Source organism: Sinocyclocheilus grahami, unplaced genomic scaffold (genome assembly GCF_001515645.1).
Source record: "Sinocyclocheilus grahami isolate Dianchi unplaced genomic scaffold, SAMN03320097.WGS_v1.1 scaffold126.1, whole genome shotgun sequence".
Lineage (NCBI taxonomy): Eukaryota > Metazoa > Chordata > Actinopteri > Cypriniformes > Cyprinidae > Sinocyclocheilus > Sinocyclocheilus grahami.
In genome coordinates this window covers 4638197-4657261 of record NW_015505305.1, presented here as the reverse complement: position 1 = coordinate 4657261, position 19065 = coordinate 4638197, and the positions used below count along the sequence as shown (strand labels likewise).

General features: G+C 37.9%; 1 protein-coding gene across 1 annotated transcript in view; it reads right to left on the bottom strand.

Annotated features, from left to right (window-relative positions):
• Window positions 1-19065, bottom strand: part of LOC107590279 (dihydropyrimidine dehydrogenase [NADP(+)]-like) — a 199565-nt gene that overhangs the window by 117406 nt on the left and 63094 nt on the right. The window contains 4 exon segments of the mRNA XM_016278981.1: window positions 7587-7674; window positions 8953-9034; window positions 9541-9737; window positions 16082-16243. Of these exon segments, the coding sequence (XP_016134467.1) occupies window positions 7587-7674; window positions 8953-9034; window positions 9541-9737; window positions 16082-16243 (529 nt within the window).

Here is a 19065-nt window from a genome sequence, read left to right as displayed (position 1 = left end):
TCAATATATATATATATATATATATATATATATACATATATCTAATTTATTTAAATTCTGTTGTAACAATACATACATATATGCAAATATTTAATTTACTAAAATGCTATATATATATATATGAGTGTGCAATCTACAGAATTGTAGATTACATAACTTCCACTTATATATACCATGTGTATAACAAATCACATGGATAGGCATCTGAGGTAATGAGGTAGATGAAATCTCACATCCGCAGATACGCATTCCAATTTCTATTTCCTCCCTATGTTGACTTCTTCCTGCCTCATGTCTATTGCATCACTTTCCGAATGTTTAGTGTTATTAACATCATTACACATAATCACACATAATGTAATCTTGGTGGTTTCAGTGGGAGCGATGTTTAGACATCAGCGTCAGGCCTCTGATGCCTCAAAACCCACAATTATCATTCATTCTAAAGAAGCCCGGACAAAGTGAGTTCTGAAAATCTCTCAATCTTCTGTACATCTAAATCGGGACACGCAAGCATGATTTTGTTGCGGTTTAAATGCAGTGAATGCTGCACCTTGTTCAAGGCACGATGGTGTCGTAATAAGATAAAACGCTTTGGTAGAGATCAGAGCATTTGCGAGAACTGTAACGTGAGAAGTTCACGAGATCCACTGTGACTGAGATGGAAAGCATAAGACAGTGGTAATGAGGCACTAAGTGATTGAGAGATGGAAGACTGGGGTGTTGCTGTCAGAACCAATCAGCTACATACAGTCAAAGTGATTGCAAGGAAATGCATTACAACATGCATCAACACCTTCGTTTGCTTAATTCAAACAAGCCTTTAGTAAACGCATCCTTTTTACACCCTCATGTGAAAATGCAAAAAGCAGAAAATAGAGTTGCTAAGATTTTAACAGCCTCCTGTGGTGTATCATCCAGGTATCCGACAGGACCTCTCCACCCACCGTTCTCGGATTCATCTGCTCTGTCTGGCTTAAAAAGCCAAGGGCAGAGAGGTGAAAGCACACAGCATGATTTAAAAAGTTTAACTTATTATTAATGAAACTGGTCATTAAATCATACAATAATTAGACGCCCACCTCTCACACGTCTCCAGAAGTCGTCAATAACACTGCAATTACCACGTTTTTAAAGTTAACCTTCACCAAACAAGCCAGCGTGTGGCCTACGAATAAACGCTAGCTCACCAATAACCAGCCCGTCTTCCTTCGAGCCGTGTTCGCATAGCTGATTCTGTTTGACAGAGCAGTCTTCTGGCTTTAGTTTTACAACAGGTTTATATGAAAAGCTATATGTGACGCAATTGGCAGCATTCAAGTTTTTAAAGTACCCTCCAGTTGCTGTATATCACTGAAAAAGCAACAAGAGGCTGAGTTTCTGATTTTACCACAGTTAAGAAGTGTTTTTAAAGCACAATCAAAAGCACTTTAGTGCAAAGAGTCCCTTAACTGTGGCAAAATCACTGTAATTCGATAAAAACAGCTATGTTCAATAAAAGATATAAATGTCTTATTAAAAAATCTAATAATTCGTTAAAAAACAAACAAAAAATTTTTTTTTAATTTTAAATTATTAAATTAACATTTTATTTTATTATAAATAGACAGATCATATTTATACAGAAGAGGATTAGGGCCAAGTAATAATAAAAAATAAAACCATCTCGAGATTAAAGTCATTATAATGTGAGATTAAACTCGTTAAATTTCAAGAAAACTGTTGAAATAAAATGTTGAGATTTAAATCATTAAATTTCGTGAATAAAGTCATTGTGTTGAGAAAAATTCATAAAATTATGAAAAAAAGTCATTGTGTTTCGAGAAAAAACTCGTTCAATTTCTAGAAGTCGAAATAAAATGTTAAGAATAAACTTATTAAATTGGGAGAAAAAAAGTCAGTGTTTCGATAAAAAAATAATAAAATTTCAAGAAACAATTTCGAAATTAAATGTTGAGAATAACCTCATTAAATTACGAGAAAAACATTGTTGTGTTTAGAGAGAAAAAAAAAAGGTTAAATTTCGAGAAAAAAAGTCTAAATTAAATGTTGAGAATAAACTAATTAAATTACAAGAATAAAGTCGAAATTAAAGCTGAGAATAAACTCACTGGTGTCATATTTATTTGATCTCGTTGGACAGTGTTAATCAGCGTCTGCAGTGGTGCAGGTCGTAGATAGCGATATTCGTGGAGGAAGCATATGATGCGGTCAAACAGAGTTCGAATCTGCCTTTTGCAGAACTCTCTTTTTCAAAGGACAGGGGTCATTTATAAGCACTCAGAGCAGTCTGCATTTACACAGGTCCATTATTAACACCGTCTCCACAGACCTTCTACCACTGATGAGCCTTGGAATCCATACACACGGTCACCAATTTGTGGTTTGTCCCTCAGTAGGTTCTCACAAATGCTGACCAGGTGCATCCCACAAGCCTCGCTATTTCTGAGATGCTCTGACACAGTTGTCTGAACACAACAATTTGACCCTTGTCATTCAGTCACTCAGATTTATATTCCTGTCCATTTCTCCTGCACCAAAACACTGATTACATGAACTGATTGTTCATTTACCAGAGATGATTATAATGTTTTGGCTCACCAGTTCATATATATATATATATAACTTTCTTGAGCACCAAATCAAATATTACAATGATTACTGAAGGATCGCAATGAAGACTGGAGTAATGGATGCTGAAAATTCAGCTTTGCCATCACAAGAATATATTGCAATTTAAAATATATAAAATTGAGTTATCTTACATTGTAAAAACTTTTCACGATATTACTATATTTTTTTATCAAATAAATGCAGCCTTGGTGAGTATAAACATTAAAAATCATAATTATGTCAAACTTTTGCCTGCCATTATATACAGTGGGTACGGAAAGTATTCAGACCCCCTTACATTTTTCACTCTTTGTTATATTGCAGCCATTTGCTAAAATCATTTAAGTTCATTTTTTCCCTCATTAATGTACACACAGCACCCCATATTGACAGAAAAACACAGAATTGTTGACATTTTTGCAGATTTATTAAAAAAGAAAAACTGAAATATCACATGGTCCTAAGTATTCAGACCCTTTGCTGTGACACTCATATATTTAACTCAGGGGCTGTCCATTTCTTCTGATCATCCTGGAGATGGTTCTACACCTTCATTTGAGGCATGTAAATGTACATGTAAATTTTAATTACCTACACTTATATTCAAATATTGCCAATTCAGTCAGATTTAAGAGTCTTTAATAAAATGTTTGAGTTTTAGAATAAAATGTGGATATTAATAAATTTTACTGTATATTTAAATATCAATATCAATATTATACATTTATATATTTGTATATACATATATACTATATATACACACAAACTACACATTAAATATGCCCATGCTGAAGGTGTAGTGTCTCACATTAGACTTGGTGCAAATCACCAGTGATTCTCATTAGGGGATGCCGAACACAATGTTGAAAGCATCTAAATGAATTTAATGATATCCTGATGATATTCTGGCATTTCCACCAACTAAAGCTGTCAAGGTGTCATGTCTAATAAACAACATAAAAAACACGGACTTTCAAAATTGTACATAGACTTCCAAAATTGCAGACATGTGCCTCATATCTCTGAGCAGGTACTTGAGTCTCGTTAGTACGAATGTCAGTCAATAATTATAAAAAGCTGCTTTTATGTGTTTGAGGGGTTTGAAAATGCTGTCCTTAATCTATGCGTTTGTGTACTCATGTGTAGCCTAATTAAAACAGGAGTTTAGTGAGCCAAAAATTATGAATACATAAAAATAACCAGTGGTGTAGTTGGTACGAATCAATATTTGTCTATTTCTCCATAAACATCAACATCGTGGCTTTACAATACAGTTTATGCTCAGTGTTAATTTGTTACAAATAATGTGTGTAATGTTACATTTTTGCAAGACTGTTCAGGAAGCATATCAACTTAACACCTGTCACCTCAATCACCTGATCATCACCAAAATACAAAAGGAAGTTCAGAAAGAACGGGAAACTTTGAGGTATGGCGTGACAAACTGGGTTTTAACAAAAGCTCCAGGGTTTGAGACAGTGCTCTTTGTATGTAATGTGTCTCCATTTGTCTCCTGCTGCATCACATTTTCTTCAGCAACGATCCCTGGATGAGCTTCTGTGCGGTACTCTCGCAGCCGAGGCCCTTTCACCATGCAAAATCAAAAAATAATACATCACCCGGAGAGCAGAACCCCACTCGTTAATCAGGACTTATCTATGGGCATCTTTTGAGAGGAGGGGGCGACACTGGCAGGAGGCCCTTTCTCTGCCGTCCCTGACCTCTTTGACCCTTATGAATTGCATAACGGTGAAGAAAAAAAAAGGGTGAAGAGTTAAACTAGATTTTTCCATTTTATGAAGAAAACATGCTTGCTGCTGCAATGTTAGGGTATTGTGGTCTATAGATATGACTCGGGTACCTTCTTCAACATAAATCTGTGGGATTAATTCATCTGTCCAATCGTCCACCAGCCATAAATCGTAAATTCAATAACTTATAAATGTAATAGTACACATTTTAAGGTATTTATATATCCGTAGCACAAAAAACTAACTCTTAAGTTTGAGCTATAATTATACCGATGCTCGCCATACTAAAGTTTAGTACATAAAGATGTTACATAACCTCACAGATTATAAATTCCCTCTATATGGGTGTTAATTAACATTGCTGCCAGTGACAACGGAACATTCTGAAAGAAATATGTTTCCATTTTTGTAGCAGCACATATTCAGTGTAAGAATGTGTAATGGATTTAAAAAGAGACAGATTCTTGACATCTTGGGTGGTATTTCAGAAGCATAAACAAATGATGGGTCATTTTTACAGTATAATATTATAACCTCATATTGACTAGCATCCAACGATCACTGCCGCCAACTCGTAGCAACTATTGATTGTGGAGCTTTTAAAAACTTCAAGTATTCTCCAGAAACATCTCATCTCAGTGTTGAGCGTACATCTTTTAATCATGTCATTGCATTTATTGATCGCTACGCCTTTTAATAACATATATACCAACTTTGAGCAATATTTTGTGGTTGGTACTAATATTCCACTGCTTTTAGGGCATTATGGGTACATTATATAATTAATGGACTTACTATATATAGTGTTTCATTCTTGTTGTCATAAAGGTGACAATGAAATCAAAAAGACATCTGGAAAATAAGAGAGAGAGATCACAGACCCCATCACTCTATGGCAGTTAAGGTGTTAATTGACTCTTTAAAGCCATTGACTCCTGAGCCTATAGCCTAGAAACAATGCTCTTATCTGACTTCCTCAACCTGGCTTCCACTTTGCATATTTTTGCATATTGCCAGGGAGAAATTAGCATGTCAATCATGTGAGTGGATGACATTTTAAAAAGACCGTAAAGGACTCGTGAGAAATTAATTGCAAACACTCAGCGCTTTCACTTTCTCCCACAGTCGAAATTTCTTTATATCCCTTTGTAGAGAAATCCAAAAATGCTCTACGTAAAAGACTAATAATTAGGATGCCAGTATTAAGAGACCAGCATTTCGAAACAATGAATTATACTAATTATTTTTCTCATTGTGTCGGTACAATAAGGCAGTCACATGGACAGCTTTAGGCAATGTTTGAATTCCTAAGATCAATGTGGGGGCCACATAATCACAGTTTAATTTATTTCTATATAAATTTATGCTATTCTAGTAATAAGATTATTTTAGTTCAGCAGATATAAGTTTCTCAGGTTAGGAGCCATAATTAGAAATGCTTTACAATGTAAAGTAGAGCCTCTTTGATTAATTTTAATAAGCAACATGGGATTCTAGAACTTATATAGCCAGAAGATATCATCTTCAAGAATACATGTATTTGTTCCTTGGCTTTGGGAAAAAAAGGGGGAAAAAAATAATAACGATGAGATTGTACACAGCCACACAGTCTGAAAATAAAAAGCAAAGCTCCTCACTGCTAGTGCCAATATGATAATTATTATTTGATTCTAATAGCAAAAGGTCACGTCTTATATCATCTTCTGATACTGATAACAGTCAGTAAACACAATGAGAGAGAAATGAAAACAGAGAGTTAGAAACAGAAAGAAAAATAAGAAAGGAAGACACAAACGAAAGGGAAGCAAATGAATGAAATAAGGAAAAAGAAGAGGTAAGGAATGTAAGGAAGAAAGAAACATTAGGATGGACAAAACAAATGAAAGAAAAAAGTAGGAAGGAAGGACAGAAGGAAGGAAAATAAGGATGAAGAAAACGAAAGGAGGAGAAGGAAAGGGAGAGAAAGAAGGAAATAAAGCAAAGGGAAGAAGAAAAAGATGAAATGAAGGAAGTAAGGGAAATCAAAAAGGAAAGGAAATATAGCAGAAAGAAATGAAACAAGGGAAGGAAAGAAAGAAAAGAAAAAGAAGCCAATAAACAGAAGACAAGACAAGACAAGACAAGAGAAGAGAAGAGAAGAGAAGAGAAGAGAAGAGAAGAGAAGAGAAGAGAAGAGAAGAGAAGAGAAGAGCCTATTGTTCGAGCAGGATTCAGTCCTGACACTAGAAGATGCTGAGGAGCATTGAGGGTCAACATGTAATGGCAGTGAATGGCTCAGCTGGAAAAGAACAGGGCAGAGGGATCTGATGAGAAACCTGGGTGTCCTCCACTGAGAAGCAGTGGGCAGGCCGACCATGCACTGTTAGGTTAGCACGACAAAAAAACAGCGGCAGCTCAAGGAGTCGGGCGGAAAATGAGATGTGAATGGGGTTACTGGTAGAGGGGGAGAAATTGTCAAGTGGATCATCCATAGCCATTAACACAGACAGGGAGCCACGAAGCTACCAGTGATTCAGAGAAAAAAGCAAAGGGAAGAAGAAAAGGATGAAATGAAGGAAGTAAGGGAAATCAAAAAGGAAAGGAAATATAGCAGAAAGAAATGAAACAAGGGAAGGAAAGAAAGAAAAGAAAAAGAAGCCAATAAACAGAAGACAAGACAAGACAAGACAAGACAAGACAAGACAAGACAAGACAAGACAAGAGAAGAGAAGAGAAGAGAAGAGAAGAGAAGAGAAGAGAAGAGAAGAGAAGAGAAGAGAAGAGAAGAGAAGAGAAGAGAAGAGAAGAGAAGAGAAGAGAAGTTCCTATTGTTCGAGCAGGATTCAGTCCTGACACTAGAAGATGCTGAGGAGCATTGAGGGTCAACATGTAATGGCAGTGAATGGCTCAGCTGGAAAAGAACAGGGCAGAGGGATCTGATGAGAAACCTGGGTGTCCTCCACTGAGAAGCAGTGGGCAGGCCGACCATGCACTGTTAGGTTAGCACGACAAAAAAACAGCGGCAGCTCAAGGAGTCGGGCGGAAAATGAGATGTGAATGGGGTTACTGGTAGAGGGGGAGAAATTGTCAAGTGGATCATCCATAGCCATTAACACAGACAGGGAGCCACGAAGCTACCAGTGATTCAGAGAAAAAGAGGCTTTCTCCATCTTTTCAGTGTACATGCTTGTCTGTCCACATAATAGACAACAAGACAATGTGTGAAGATGCATATAAACTGACCAATTCCAAAGAACACAGCTTTGTATCCCTCTTCTTTCAGCGAGAGAAGCGTCATTCCAGCTTGGCCGAGTTCTCGGTCACAGACAATCTGAAATAGAGTTCAAACAAGCCATATCAATGGAAGCAAGACCACAGAAATTCTCCATGAAAGACCAGAAGCTCGTCTGAAGGCATGTAAAACGGGGTCTGTTTGAGATTGCAGGAGGGCCTCTCTGAATTCATCTTGTGGCAGTGGAAAAAACGGTTGGAAAATCTGTCTGCCGAAAAAAAAAACAATGAAGAAAGAAGCAAGAAAACAAAGAAGAAAGAAAGAAAGAAAGAAAGAAGTTCATTTGAAGGTTTGTAAAATCATGTCTGTTAGAGGTATCAGGTGGGCGTCTCTGAATCCTTCTTATGTCAGTGGAAAAACATAGGAAAAGCCTCTCTAAAAGAAAGAAAAGGAAAGGAAGTAAAAGAAAAGAAAATGAAAGTAAAGAAAAAGAAAAGAAAAGAAAGAAAAAAAAGGACAGCAGAGAGGAAGGAAGGAATGAAAGAAGTCTTGTTTGAGAAGAATGGAAGGAAGCAAGGAAGAATGGAAAAGAAAGAAGGATGGATGGTGAGAAGTTTGGACGGAAGAATGAAAGGAAAGAAGGAAGGATGGACAGACCGATGGATGGATGGATGGAAGGAAGGAAAGAAGCAAACATGTCTGTTCGAGCTTTCATGTTGGCGTCTTCAACTCTTTTTTGTGCATATGAGAAAAAAACGTGAAAAAAGTCAAGAAGCCAGTCACAAAGAAAAGATGAAAGGAAAGGACAAGTTAGGAAGGAAGCAAAAAAGGATGAAAAAGAAAAAAACGAAGCTCAGTTGAAGGCCTGTAAAACCGTGTCTGCTTCACAGGAGGGCGTATCTGAATACTTCTTGTGTAAGCGGAAAAGATGTTGGAAAAGTGTCTGTCCTCCTCCAGAGCCTTACATCCACTCCCGCTCTCCCTGAGTCTGTTTATAGGTACTGAGGGAACATGCAAATCTGTCATCTCACCCCCCCTCCCAATCATCCTCAGCTCTTCACGAACTGCGGAAAAAAACATTTCCTGTGTAAAATGAATCCTGAGCAGGTGTGCCGGATGACGACTATTGATTGCCCTTTCCCGTAGCTGAAACATTCAGGAAACAAACAGACAGGCGTGTGCAGCCCCGAGGTGCTCGGCTGCCGCTGTCTGCCACCCCTAATGCAACTTTTAATTGTTCTTAATTAATGCGGCTGACATTTGGACTACTGATTCTCCCTGAGACCTCTCGCCCCTCCCGGCTTCAAAAGAGGCAGGTGGGAGTGCACAGGGGCATGAAGGAGGGGTTGGATAGGGAGGTGTGATGGCTTTCATTACCTTCACTCCCAGGTCTTTCATCAAATCCACCTCACCACCTCAAACATCGTACGGCAAGCGGAATTGTGGGAGCTCGGAAGAGCTGAAAATCAAGAGAGGGAAAATGAAATGAGAAAATGAGAAAGGGGAGTAAGAAGGAGTCCCTTAGAGATGAGAAGTTAAGGGAAGGAAACAGAAAAATTGCACCCTGTGCTAAGGATTGTTCCATCTCTGGAATTCTTTCTTATGTTATAGGTTATTTAGTCTTCAATTGTGCCGGTCTAAATGAGAACACAGCCCCAGAGTCTTGTTTCTAGTACCGGATTTGAGCTGCATTGGATACTCAAGCCCCCCAGTATGCAATTGACATGCTGGTTAAACTAAACAGCGGTGGAGATACAACAGCACGTAACTGATAACCTCATCCCAGCTCGGCATTTGAGAGATGAATATTCCCAATTACAGAAACCATTCATTAATTATTCTGACCTTCTACAATGTGCCCCATATTGATTGTGGCTGGCCGGATCAACAATGCCCTTTAGTGGACCATCTTAGATACAGGATGAGAATTCTGAGTATGAACCATGGGTTAGAGTAATTACAGACCTCAGTCCTCCAATGAACCTCTGCTTCTCGAAAATGGTGATGTCGTCATAACCCAAGCGGGCCAGGAAAGAGCCACAGCTGATGCTGGCGGGGCCGCAGCCAATCAGAGCTATTTTAGAGTGATAGCTCTCAGGAATCTGATCTGGAGGCGGGAGATCGGGATTCCGTATCTGAGGAACACCCATTTGTTTGAACACCTGCAAACACAGCAGAAGAAAGGCAATGCATGTTTGTAATTGTACCTTCATTGGGAAATTAGAGTCAATTTTATAGTTCAGAAAACCTTCAGAAAACTTGCAACAAATTCAAGATCAAACTAGCTAGCATGAATTTCTGGCTGGTTCATGCTGGTTAGTTCAAGTTTGGTGCCAACATAATTGGTGGAAACCATAAAGTCTAACTGATGAAGCTGGACTATCAGTATAGACATTTTGGTGAAACCAGATCTATCAATCCATTCACCCATACATATATCTACCATACATCCATCTATTCATCCACCAATCCATTCATCCATTCATTCACCATTCTGTCATTCTAGCCATCATTCTGATGAAGTTGGTCAAAGATGGTCTTTCTGGTGTAGCTCACTGAACAAGTTTTGCTGGTTAATCTAGTTCTAAAGTCTGGTGGGAATACCAGATCATCAGGACCCCAAGCAGCATGCTAATGACCAGCTCTGCTGGGACAAACACCACTCTCACATTAAGAGGCCAAAAGTGATATTGTCTCTATTGAGAAAACACAAGCTTTGAGAGTCTGCCTGGATGCAGAGTCTGACATCCTCCTAATTTGCCTGAGGAGAAAAAAACATTACACACATGAATATATAAACCATGCGGCATTTTGATTCATCACTTCACTATTAAAAGCCAAAGCAGAAAGCCCACTCAGAGGCACTAAGACAAAAGCGACACAAAGAACTCATTCAGCTCCTAAGAACAGGACCCAAATGAGAAGACAAAGAAAAAGGAATTGCAGAAACTCATTCATTGTGCCAGCGTTTTTAATGCAGATGAAGACATCAACATAAAGATAGTTAGCAGATACATAAAAAACACAGCAAGTTATCCAAACAGGCATTAATGAGGAGCCTGTGGCGGTATATCCATTACAAGTAGTAAAATAGGAGGGCTGATGCTTTGTCTTCCTAATAAGATTAGTCAGATCCATATGTAAAAGCCTGCATTGTTAATACAATATTATGCCTGAACAGGCAACAATATAGGTGATATTAATATAGTTATTCATGAGTTTCATGGACTGTGAAGACCAAATTGCTATATGATAATGCATTTTTAATAATCCCTGAGAGCAGTTTATAGACTCTTCTATTATTGCGGTTTCAATGAAACAAACAATGCGGCAGTTCAAAGCACAATCTCATCTCTTGACAGATCAGTATGGCTACATTTGAACAATGGACTTCAGACTACACCTGAAAAGCCATGTGGCAGCAGGCCAAACTTCATTGAGGTAAAAGGTACCATACATTAGTCCCACAGACATGCAAACAACCTCCTCTGAACAAGATGGTAGCTGTACTAAATGGCATAATGCTCATCAGATCAGCAGAAATTAAGGTAAACTTTACCTCAAAACATTTTATTTATTTATTTATATAAAACGTTTTCTGTAAGTCTTCACAAGGTTTTCACATACTGTTGCTGGTATTTTGGCCCATTCCTCCATGCAGATCTCCTCTAGAGCAGTAATGTTTTGGGGCTGTCGCTGGGCAACATGGATTTTCAACTCCCTCCAAAGATTTTCTATGGGGTTGAGATCTGGAGACTGGCTAGGCCACTCCAGGACCTTGAAATGCTTCTTACGAAGCCACTCCTTCGTTGCCCGGGCGGTGTGTTTTGGATCATTGTCATGCTGAAAGACCCAGCCACGTTTCATCTTCAGTGCCCTTGCTGATGGAAGGAGGTTTTCACTCAAAATCTCATGATACATGGCCCCATTCATTCTTTCGTTTACACGGATCAGTCGTTCTGGTCCCTTTGCAGAAAAACAGCCCCAAAGCATGATGTTTCCACCCCCATGCTTCACAGTAGGTATGGTGTTCTTTGGATGCAACTCAGCATTCTTTCTCCTCCAAACACGACAAGTTGAGTTTTTACTAAAAAGTTCTATTTTGGTTTCATCTGACCATATGACATTCTCCCAATTCTCTTCTGGATCATCCAAATGCTCTCTAGCAAACTTCAGACGGGCCTGGACATGTACTGGCTTAAGCAGGGGGACATGTCTGGCACTGCAGGATTTGAGTCCCTGGCGGCGCAGTGTGTTACTGATGGTAGCCTTTGTTACTTTGGTCCCAGCTCTCTGCAGGTCATTCACTAGGTCCCCCCGTGTGGTTCTGGGATTTTTGCTCACAGTTCTTGTGATCATTTTGACCCCATGGGGTGAGATCTTGCGTGGAGCCCCAGATCGAGGGAGATTATCAGTGGTCTTGTATGTCTTCCATTTTCTAATAATTGCTCCCACAGTTGATTTCTTCACACCAAGCTGCTTACCTATTGCAGATTCAGTCTTCCCAGTCTGGTGCAGGTCTACAATTTTGTTTCTGGTGTCCTTTGACAGCTCTTTGGTCTTGGCCATGGTGGAGTTTGGAGTGTGACTGTTTGAGGTTGTGGACAGATGTCTTTTATACTGATAACGAGTTCAAACAGATGCCATTAATACAGGTAACGAGTGGAGGACAGAGGAGCCTCTTAAAGAAGAAGTTACAGGTCTGTGAGAGCCAGAAATCTTGCTTGTTTGTAGGTGACCAAATACTTATTTTACAGAGGAATTTACCAATTAATTCTTTAAAAATCCTACAATGTGATTTTCTGGATTTTTTTTTCTCATTTTGTCTCTCATAGTTGAGGTATACCTATGATGAAAATTACAGGCCTCTCTCATCTTTTTAAGTGGGAGAACTTGCACAATTGGTGGCTGGCTAAATACTTTTTTGCCCCACTGTATATATATATATATTGTCCACACAAGCATAAATTATATTTGACAAATATATTCTTCTAAATTGTAATAATATTTTATTAAATCATTTTTCATGTATATTTGATGCAAAAAAATAAAAAAATTATGCATTGGTGAGCATAATATACTTTTTTTTTTTAAACATTAAAAAAAACTATGTTTCCAACCTTTTGACTGGTAATTTTGGGATTTGCTAAAGACTACATTTAACAGTGTTATTCAATTATTAGTATTTTTCCTGATTAACTTTAAGTTAGCATAAAAATAAGAGAAATTGCATATACAATTAAATATCCAACATGGACCAATATAAATAAATGTAACAAAAATTTCTAATATATATTGTGTATACCTAGTGTATTAACTGTGTCTGATACACAAGTTACTAAATACTATTTGTCATTAAAATATTAACAGTTCATTTAATTGTTGTATAAGTTTACCATGAAACACTATCTTAATCAAACCTAATGGCAAATAGTTACTCAAACTGGCAGCATTGGCATGTGGTTGTGAGTTAGTCAAACTCCTCTAAAGATGCTAATGTGCTCTGCCACCTCTGGACACCAACGCTGCATTTCCCCTGTAACTGAAAAGAGACACCAAGTTATCTGTGATTGCAGGCCAAACACAGGAGCAGCCACTGAATAACGGTGGGCCGCGATAGCCCTTTTTTCTCAGGTTATCTAATTATCGGCTCGATAACCAGACTGACCTCTCACATTTAAGGAGAGAGGAGCTGCCACCTAGACAGAGATGTCTAATAAGTCACAGCAGAGGTGGGAGCGGCACAAGAGAGAGAGGCTGCTTTTGTAATTGCTCTTCTTATCCTTCATGAAGTAATGAAACTTAACATGCCAAAGAGCTTCCTTTTTTAGCCTGTGGTGATTGTGTGGAACAGGTGGGGTCGGGTTACAAAGGTGGGCGGAAATGAACTGTCGTGCTCGCCGTTTCCCCCTCCTAGCAGTCAGTTAAGAAACATGCTCGCCTTTGCTTAAGGTAAAGAAAAACAAACCCTCCGGCAACACTGAAATACAGCCAGCTAAACTTATTCATGTCAGCGGGCATGTTTTTAAATTGCATTTGTAGTGTGTGCTTGCTCATATACATTCAGAAGAGACCCTGAAGCTTTAAAGAGGCACATAGGAAAGAGCAGGAACATCCATGCTGCGTTTGTCTAAATAATGAACCTTCAACTACTATTCACACTAAATGGGTTTGCATTATTTAGAACATGTTTACACTATTTGCAGAAAAAAACACTGTTGGAAAAAAAACAGTTAAATGATTAAAATGTCTGGCCTATATTATAATATTTTTAGAATATATAATATTTTTAATAAAATATTAAAGTGGTAAGCTGATAATTATATAAATTTTATTAAAAAAATTATCAGATTAATTGAATAAAAGATTATATTTAACAGTATTATTAAATGTTTTGTGTTTTTAGATTAACTTTAGTGTGCAGTAGATTATGGAAAGGTAACCTAAATATAAAAATAGGGCAAATAAGCATGAAAAATTAAATATCCATTACTGGCTTGTATATCTAACATCGACTGATATGAAAATTAAAAACTCTAATATAGTCAAATAACTATGGAAGCTTGTTTCCACCATGTGACAAAAAAAAAAAAAAAAAGGTAATTGCGACTTCTTGTCTCACAATTCTATTTTTTTATCTCACAGTTATAAAGCATAATTGTGGGTTTAATATACTTTTTTCTCAGAATTCAGTAATTCTGAGTTTTTATCATATTCTGAATAAAAAATTGTGATTGTGATAAAAAAAAGTCAGAATTTTGAGATATAAAGATGCAATTCCCTTTTTTATTTTTATTTTATTTATCCCATGTCAATAAAAAGCTTCCATAGATAACAGATTATATTTTGTGCATCCATATTATAAAGCTACATGAACAAAAGGTACATTTGCGATTGGAGTGCTATCCACAGCATCTATGTGAACAGGTGTTTTGTGTCCTCGCTGTTGCAATATTGTTTATTTTAGAAAGGCTGGAACACTGCATTGACCATCAACCTTCACCAGCTACAGGAAACTCCCACTTAGCTGTTCATACAATTGTGGGTCAAGTCGAGCAATCAAACCCACCCACTTTCATTTCTATTTAATTAGCAGCTACCACAATGCTGCGTATCGCCTGTAAAGCAAAACATAAATACATGAATAATGAACAACACACCTGAAGTTTCCATCATTTTAAAACAAACAAAAAAATCAACGTGACCAAACAAATTCTATGTATTTAGGTTTACAATAACAGTGCTTACGTTGCCCTGCACGATTTCCTGTAAATTTCCTCACAGATTTGTTTAATGCAAACCAGTTTGCCAGCACTTGCTCCTTTTTAGTCACTTCCTCTGAACATGACCTGCAGATCATCATCTTGTGTTTTAGACATAAAATATCTGTTGCTTCCATTGGTTTCTGCATCTTAAGCTCATCTTGATTGACACGAGACAAGCAAATCCTCTTTTCCAATGGCAAAGCTGACGTTTGTTGTGTCAGAGGACCGGGCCGCTGAGACGAATCTCGGCTGTGGCAGCGGAGAGTGTCACACATCAGGAGCTCATACTGCTGCCGACTAGAGCTGAGAGACTTCATTAACACTGGCACACAACACAACTTCTTCATGACAGCATACGAGATCCAACCAAGTGTGCCACACAAGTCCTGAAAAGTGAAGCCCCCAGGTGGATGGACCCAGTATAGGTCATAAACCCCACCCTCTCTATGTAATCAAATGGGACGTGAGACAAACTAAAGAATGAAATAACACTTCAAATACATTTTTAAAATGCGTTTGGCTTTAGTTAGTCATTTGATGCAATAAAAATGGGAGTGTGACGTCATGATTGGCAGCTGACAGTATTATATTAATATTAATACTCTGCAGGAGTGTGGGCAGGACCTTGATGACGCGGCTCCACTTCGCTCACTACTGCACAGACTCTGGTCCCTAATCAGCGCAAGATGTCGGAGCCATATTGGGACACTGGCGGCTTCACTTTTTTATAATGGAAGAGAGTGAAAATGTGTTGTCCATCTTTATTTACACTCTATGGATACAACCAAACACGAATGCACTCTTTTCTAACAGGTTAACTCCACTAAAACACAAGGGAACAGTTCTTATGCAGCAATTTTTAGATATAAAAAACCTTAAGCATTTAGAGTTGCTCATTTTTTTGCAATTTTCCTTTCATATGCAGTCTAATCCATCTGCCCTACGGCACATGGCTTCTCACTCAGGTGAGCCACTAAAAATGATCATACAAATTCAGTTGGACTAAAACCTAATATGGAAATCAAAGAATGAATAGGAAATATTTTCTCCCTATGAAACTCAAATATACCTTTTCAAAGCCTTGGCCTAGCGATTACTGGTTGTTGAGCTGTGATGCTCATGTGGATGATGACGACGGGTTTGAATCTGACATGCAAACATGGCCCGATTCCCAAATACTTCCTTTTACTCTCTATTGTGCATGTCCAATAAGGCAAAAAAATAATGGAAAAAAGTCGTACCTCAGTGGCAAACTGCTGCAGTCCCCCGATGTTGATGGGTCCTTCCTCTGACGCATACAAGTTACACCCCCCGACACACAAGTCTGAGGTGGGACACACCATCCCACACGTCAAACCCAGTGGGTTGTCTGAGAGAATGGTCCGAGCCGCTCCATAATAATTCTGTGAACATCAACACAAAAATGTCTTACGCAACCTAGCAAGCTACATATCTAGATCTAGCATTTTTAGTAATCACAAACAGACAGTGATTGTAAAAAGTTGGCAGCAATATGATGTTGCCATTTAAGGTACCGTACTTTGGCCAAATTCCATTTTTATTTGCATATCCATACATATTTGTACATGCAAAAAAATATGACAAAAAAATAAATGTATATTTTACTCAATACTATAGCATATAGCTAAAATTGTTCAATCTAATTAAAAATAGAATATTTCATCCCATATGTGCACATCATGTATTTATTTTAATTTGTTTGTGCTTATTAGGAAAGTGACATTTGCTTAGCAACATACTAAAGCACAGCTAAAGCAGTCTATTTTAAGTTCTGCAGATAGTAGCTGTCTACATAGAGCACTTCAAATCAGTAACTACTACTACCATTCAAAAATTTGGTGTTAGTAAAAATGTTTACTGTTTTTTGAAAAAAGTTTCTTAAGCTCACCTAGGCTGCATTAATCAAAAATACAGCAAAAACAGTAAAATTATGAAATATTATTACAATTTTAACGGTTTAAACTGTTTTCTATTTGAACATATTTTAAAATGTATTAAAATGTATTCCTGTGATGCAACGCTGAATTTTCAGCCGCCATTACTCCAGTCTTCAGTGTCACATGATGACAACTGCTTTTTTTTAAATAAGTTTTGCTGCTTAATATTTTTGTGGTATCCATGTTACATTTTTTTCAGGATTATTTGAAATTCATTTTGTGTAACATTATATATGTCTTTGCTGTCACTTTCGAGGAAAAAACAAACAAAAACATTCGTACTGGCTGAATAAACGAATTAAAAAAGGCAACATGCAGCATCTTTCAATAGCAGTTTTCAGCTATCAATGCCATTGTATACAGCATACATATAGTGAATAGTATCTAGCTGGTCAAACTAATCACAACAATATCTGCCCACCCGACCCATTCCATCTAAAATAAAACAGCTTTTATTAGACTTAAGTCATGCTTTTCAAAAATACAATTTATTTATATTAGTGCATGTAATAAATAATAAAAAATGCACCTTTAAAACTTCTAGTCATATAACCATCCAATAGTGGCATTGAAAGAAAACTTTGCAATAGTACCACAGTGCTCTCTTGTTTCTCTTGTCTAACATAGCTATTCTGACAATAATCAACCCCTGACTGACATGTGTCTAGTTTTGAAAAAAGCAGTCGACATCTCTCTTCTTCAGACAGCCTTGAATTAAGCCCAGAATGCCTCAATGGCACTCGCTAAACTCACAGAATGCACGGTATGAAGGAAACCTTGACAGAACAACAGTGCAGCATAGAAAACAGTGTTCTCAGCGACACGCATTAAAGCCATTCTGCATGGGCTTTATTCAAATGCTGATTGTATAAGTCAGTTTTCCTGCTTCAAATGAATGACTGATATTCAAATACACACTTGCAATGCATCCATAAGCACCACTGTAGTACAGCTTTAAAACGCTCTCTCAAAAGTCAAACAAATTAGCACAACAACTCATTATTCCCCGCGAATAATTCACGGCATCCAACAGCAGATCTCTTATTAAAAGCATAACTCAAAGTTCACCACCACGGTTCAGCCACGTTCTGCATCGGCTATGGATGTCACAATTACGTTTGTTACAACAGCAAAGTATGTCATCCTGATGAATATTTCAGGTCTGACATCTCGTGTGATGTTGGTTTGGGTTTTAGTAGATGGAGACCAGCTGGGACTGCCAATTCAAACATTTTTCTTAAAGGGGTGGTTCATTGCGATTTCACTTTTTTAACGTTAGTTAGTGTGTAATGTTGCTGTTTGAGCATAAACAATATCTGCAATGTTACGAAGCTGAAAGTTCAATGCAAACGAAGATATCGTCTTTTAAAATTCTGGCAGTTTAATGCCTACAAAAACGGCTGGTAGGGACTACAACAAGTTACTTCCCGGGTTCGTGACGTAACAAACCCAGATAACCCCACCCTCAGGAAAAGGCAACAAAGGGGGCGAGGCCATGCTGCGCTGCTTTAGAGAAGAGGAAGAGAAAACTAGAGGTGCACGTAAAAATCTATTCATATATGAATCGCGATTCTGTCTTCTAACGATTCTAATGGATTCACAAGTTTCAAAATCAATGTTCTAAAGCAGCAGGTCTTAATACTGTTCCTCGCATCCCCCTGCTCTGCACACGCTTTGTATCTCTCTCTATCACTCTCTCTCTCATTCAGCTCAGCTCCAACTAGTGCTGTGTTCAAAATATCGATACGACGATGTATCGTTACAGAGATTTGAAGATACGAGTATCGACACAGCTGGCCCTGTATCGATATTGCAACACGTGTGCAGCAGTGGACCGCGCTTAATTTGTTTAAAATTTAGTAGAAAAGTGTGAGGTTTCTAAAAAAGAATGAATAGAGCATATATAGGCTACAACAAGGTTTAATCTGGCCGCAGAGGAACACAACTGGGCTGCCTGATATAAAGAGACGTAATCCCCGAAACAGAGCTTTAGCCTTGCTTTCTGAAAACACTGGTTAGCTTGCAGTTTAGCGATCTCCACTTCAATATTCTATTCTCAGAAAAGTGTAATTCATCAACTGTTCATTTACGACACACAGAGAGAGAGAGAGGCTGTGTATGTATGAATTACCACCGTTTTGCCGCGTTTCTCTATTAACATTAAAGCTGTGGCTTCAATTCTTTTAGAAACAATGACTGCTACCAGCTCCTTGTTGAGAAAGATAATGTAGCTCTTGAGCGATTAAGCTATTTAGTTGATAAAACTG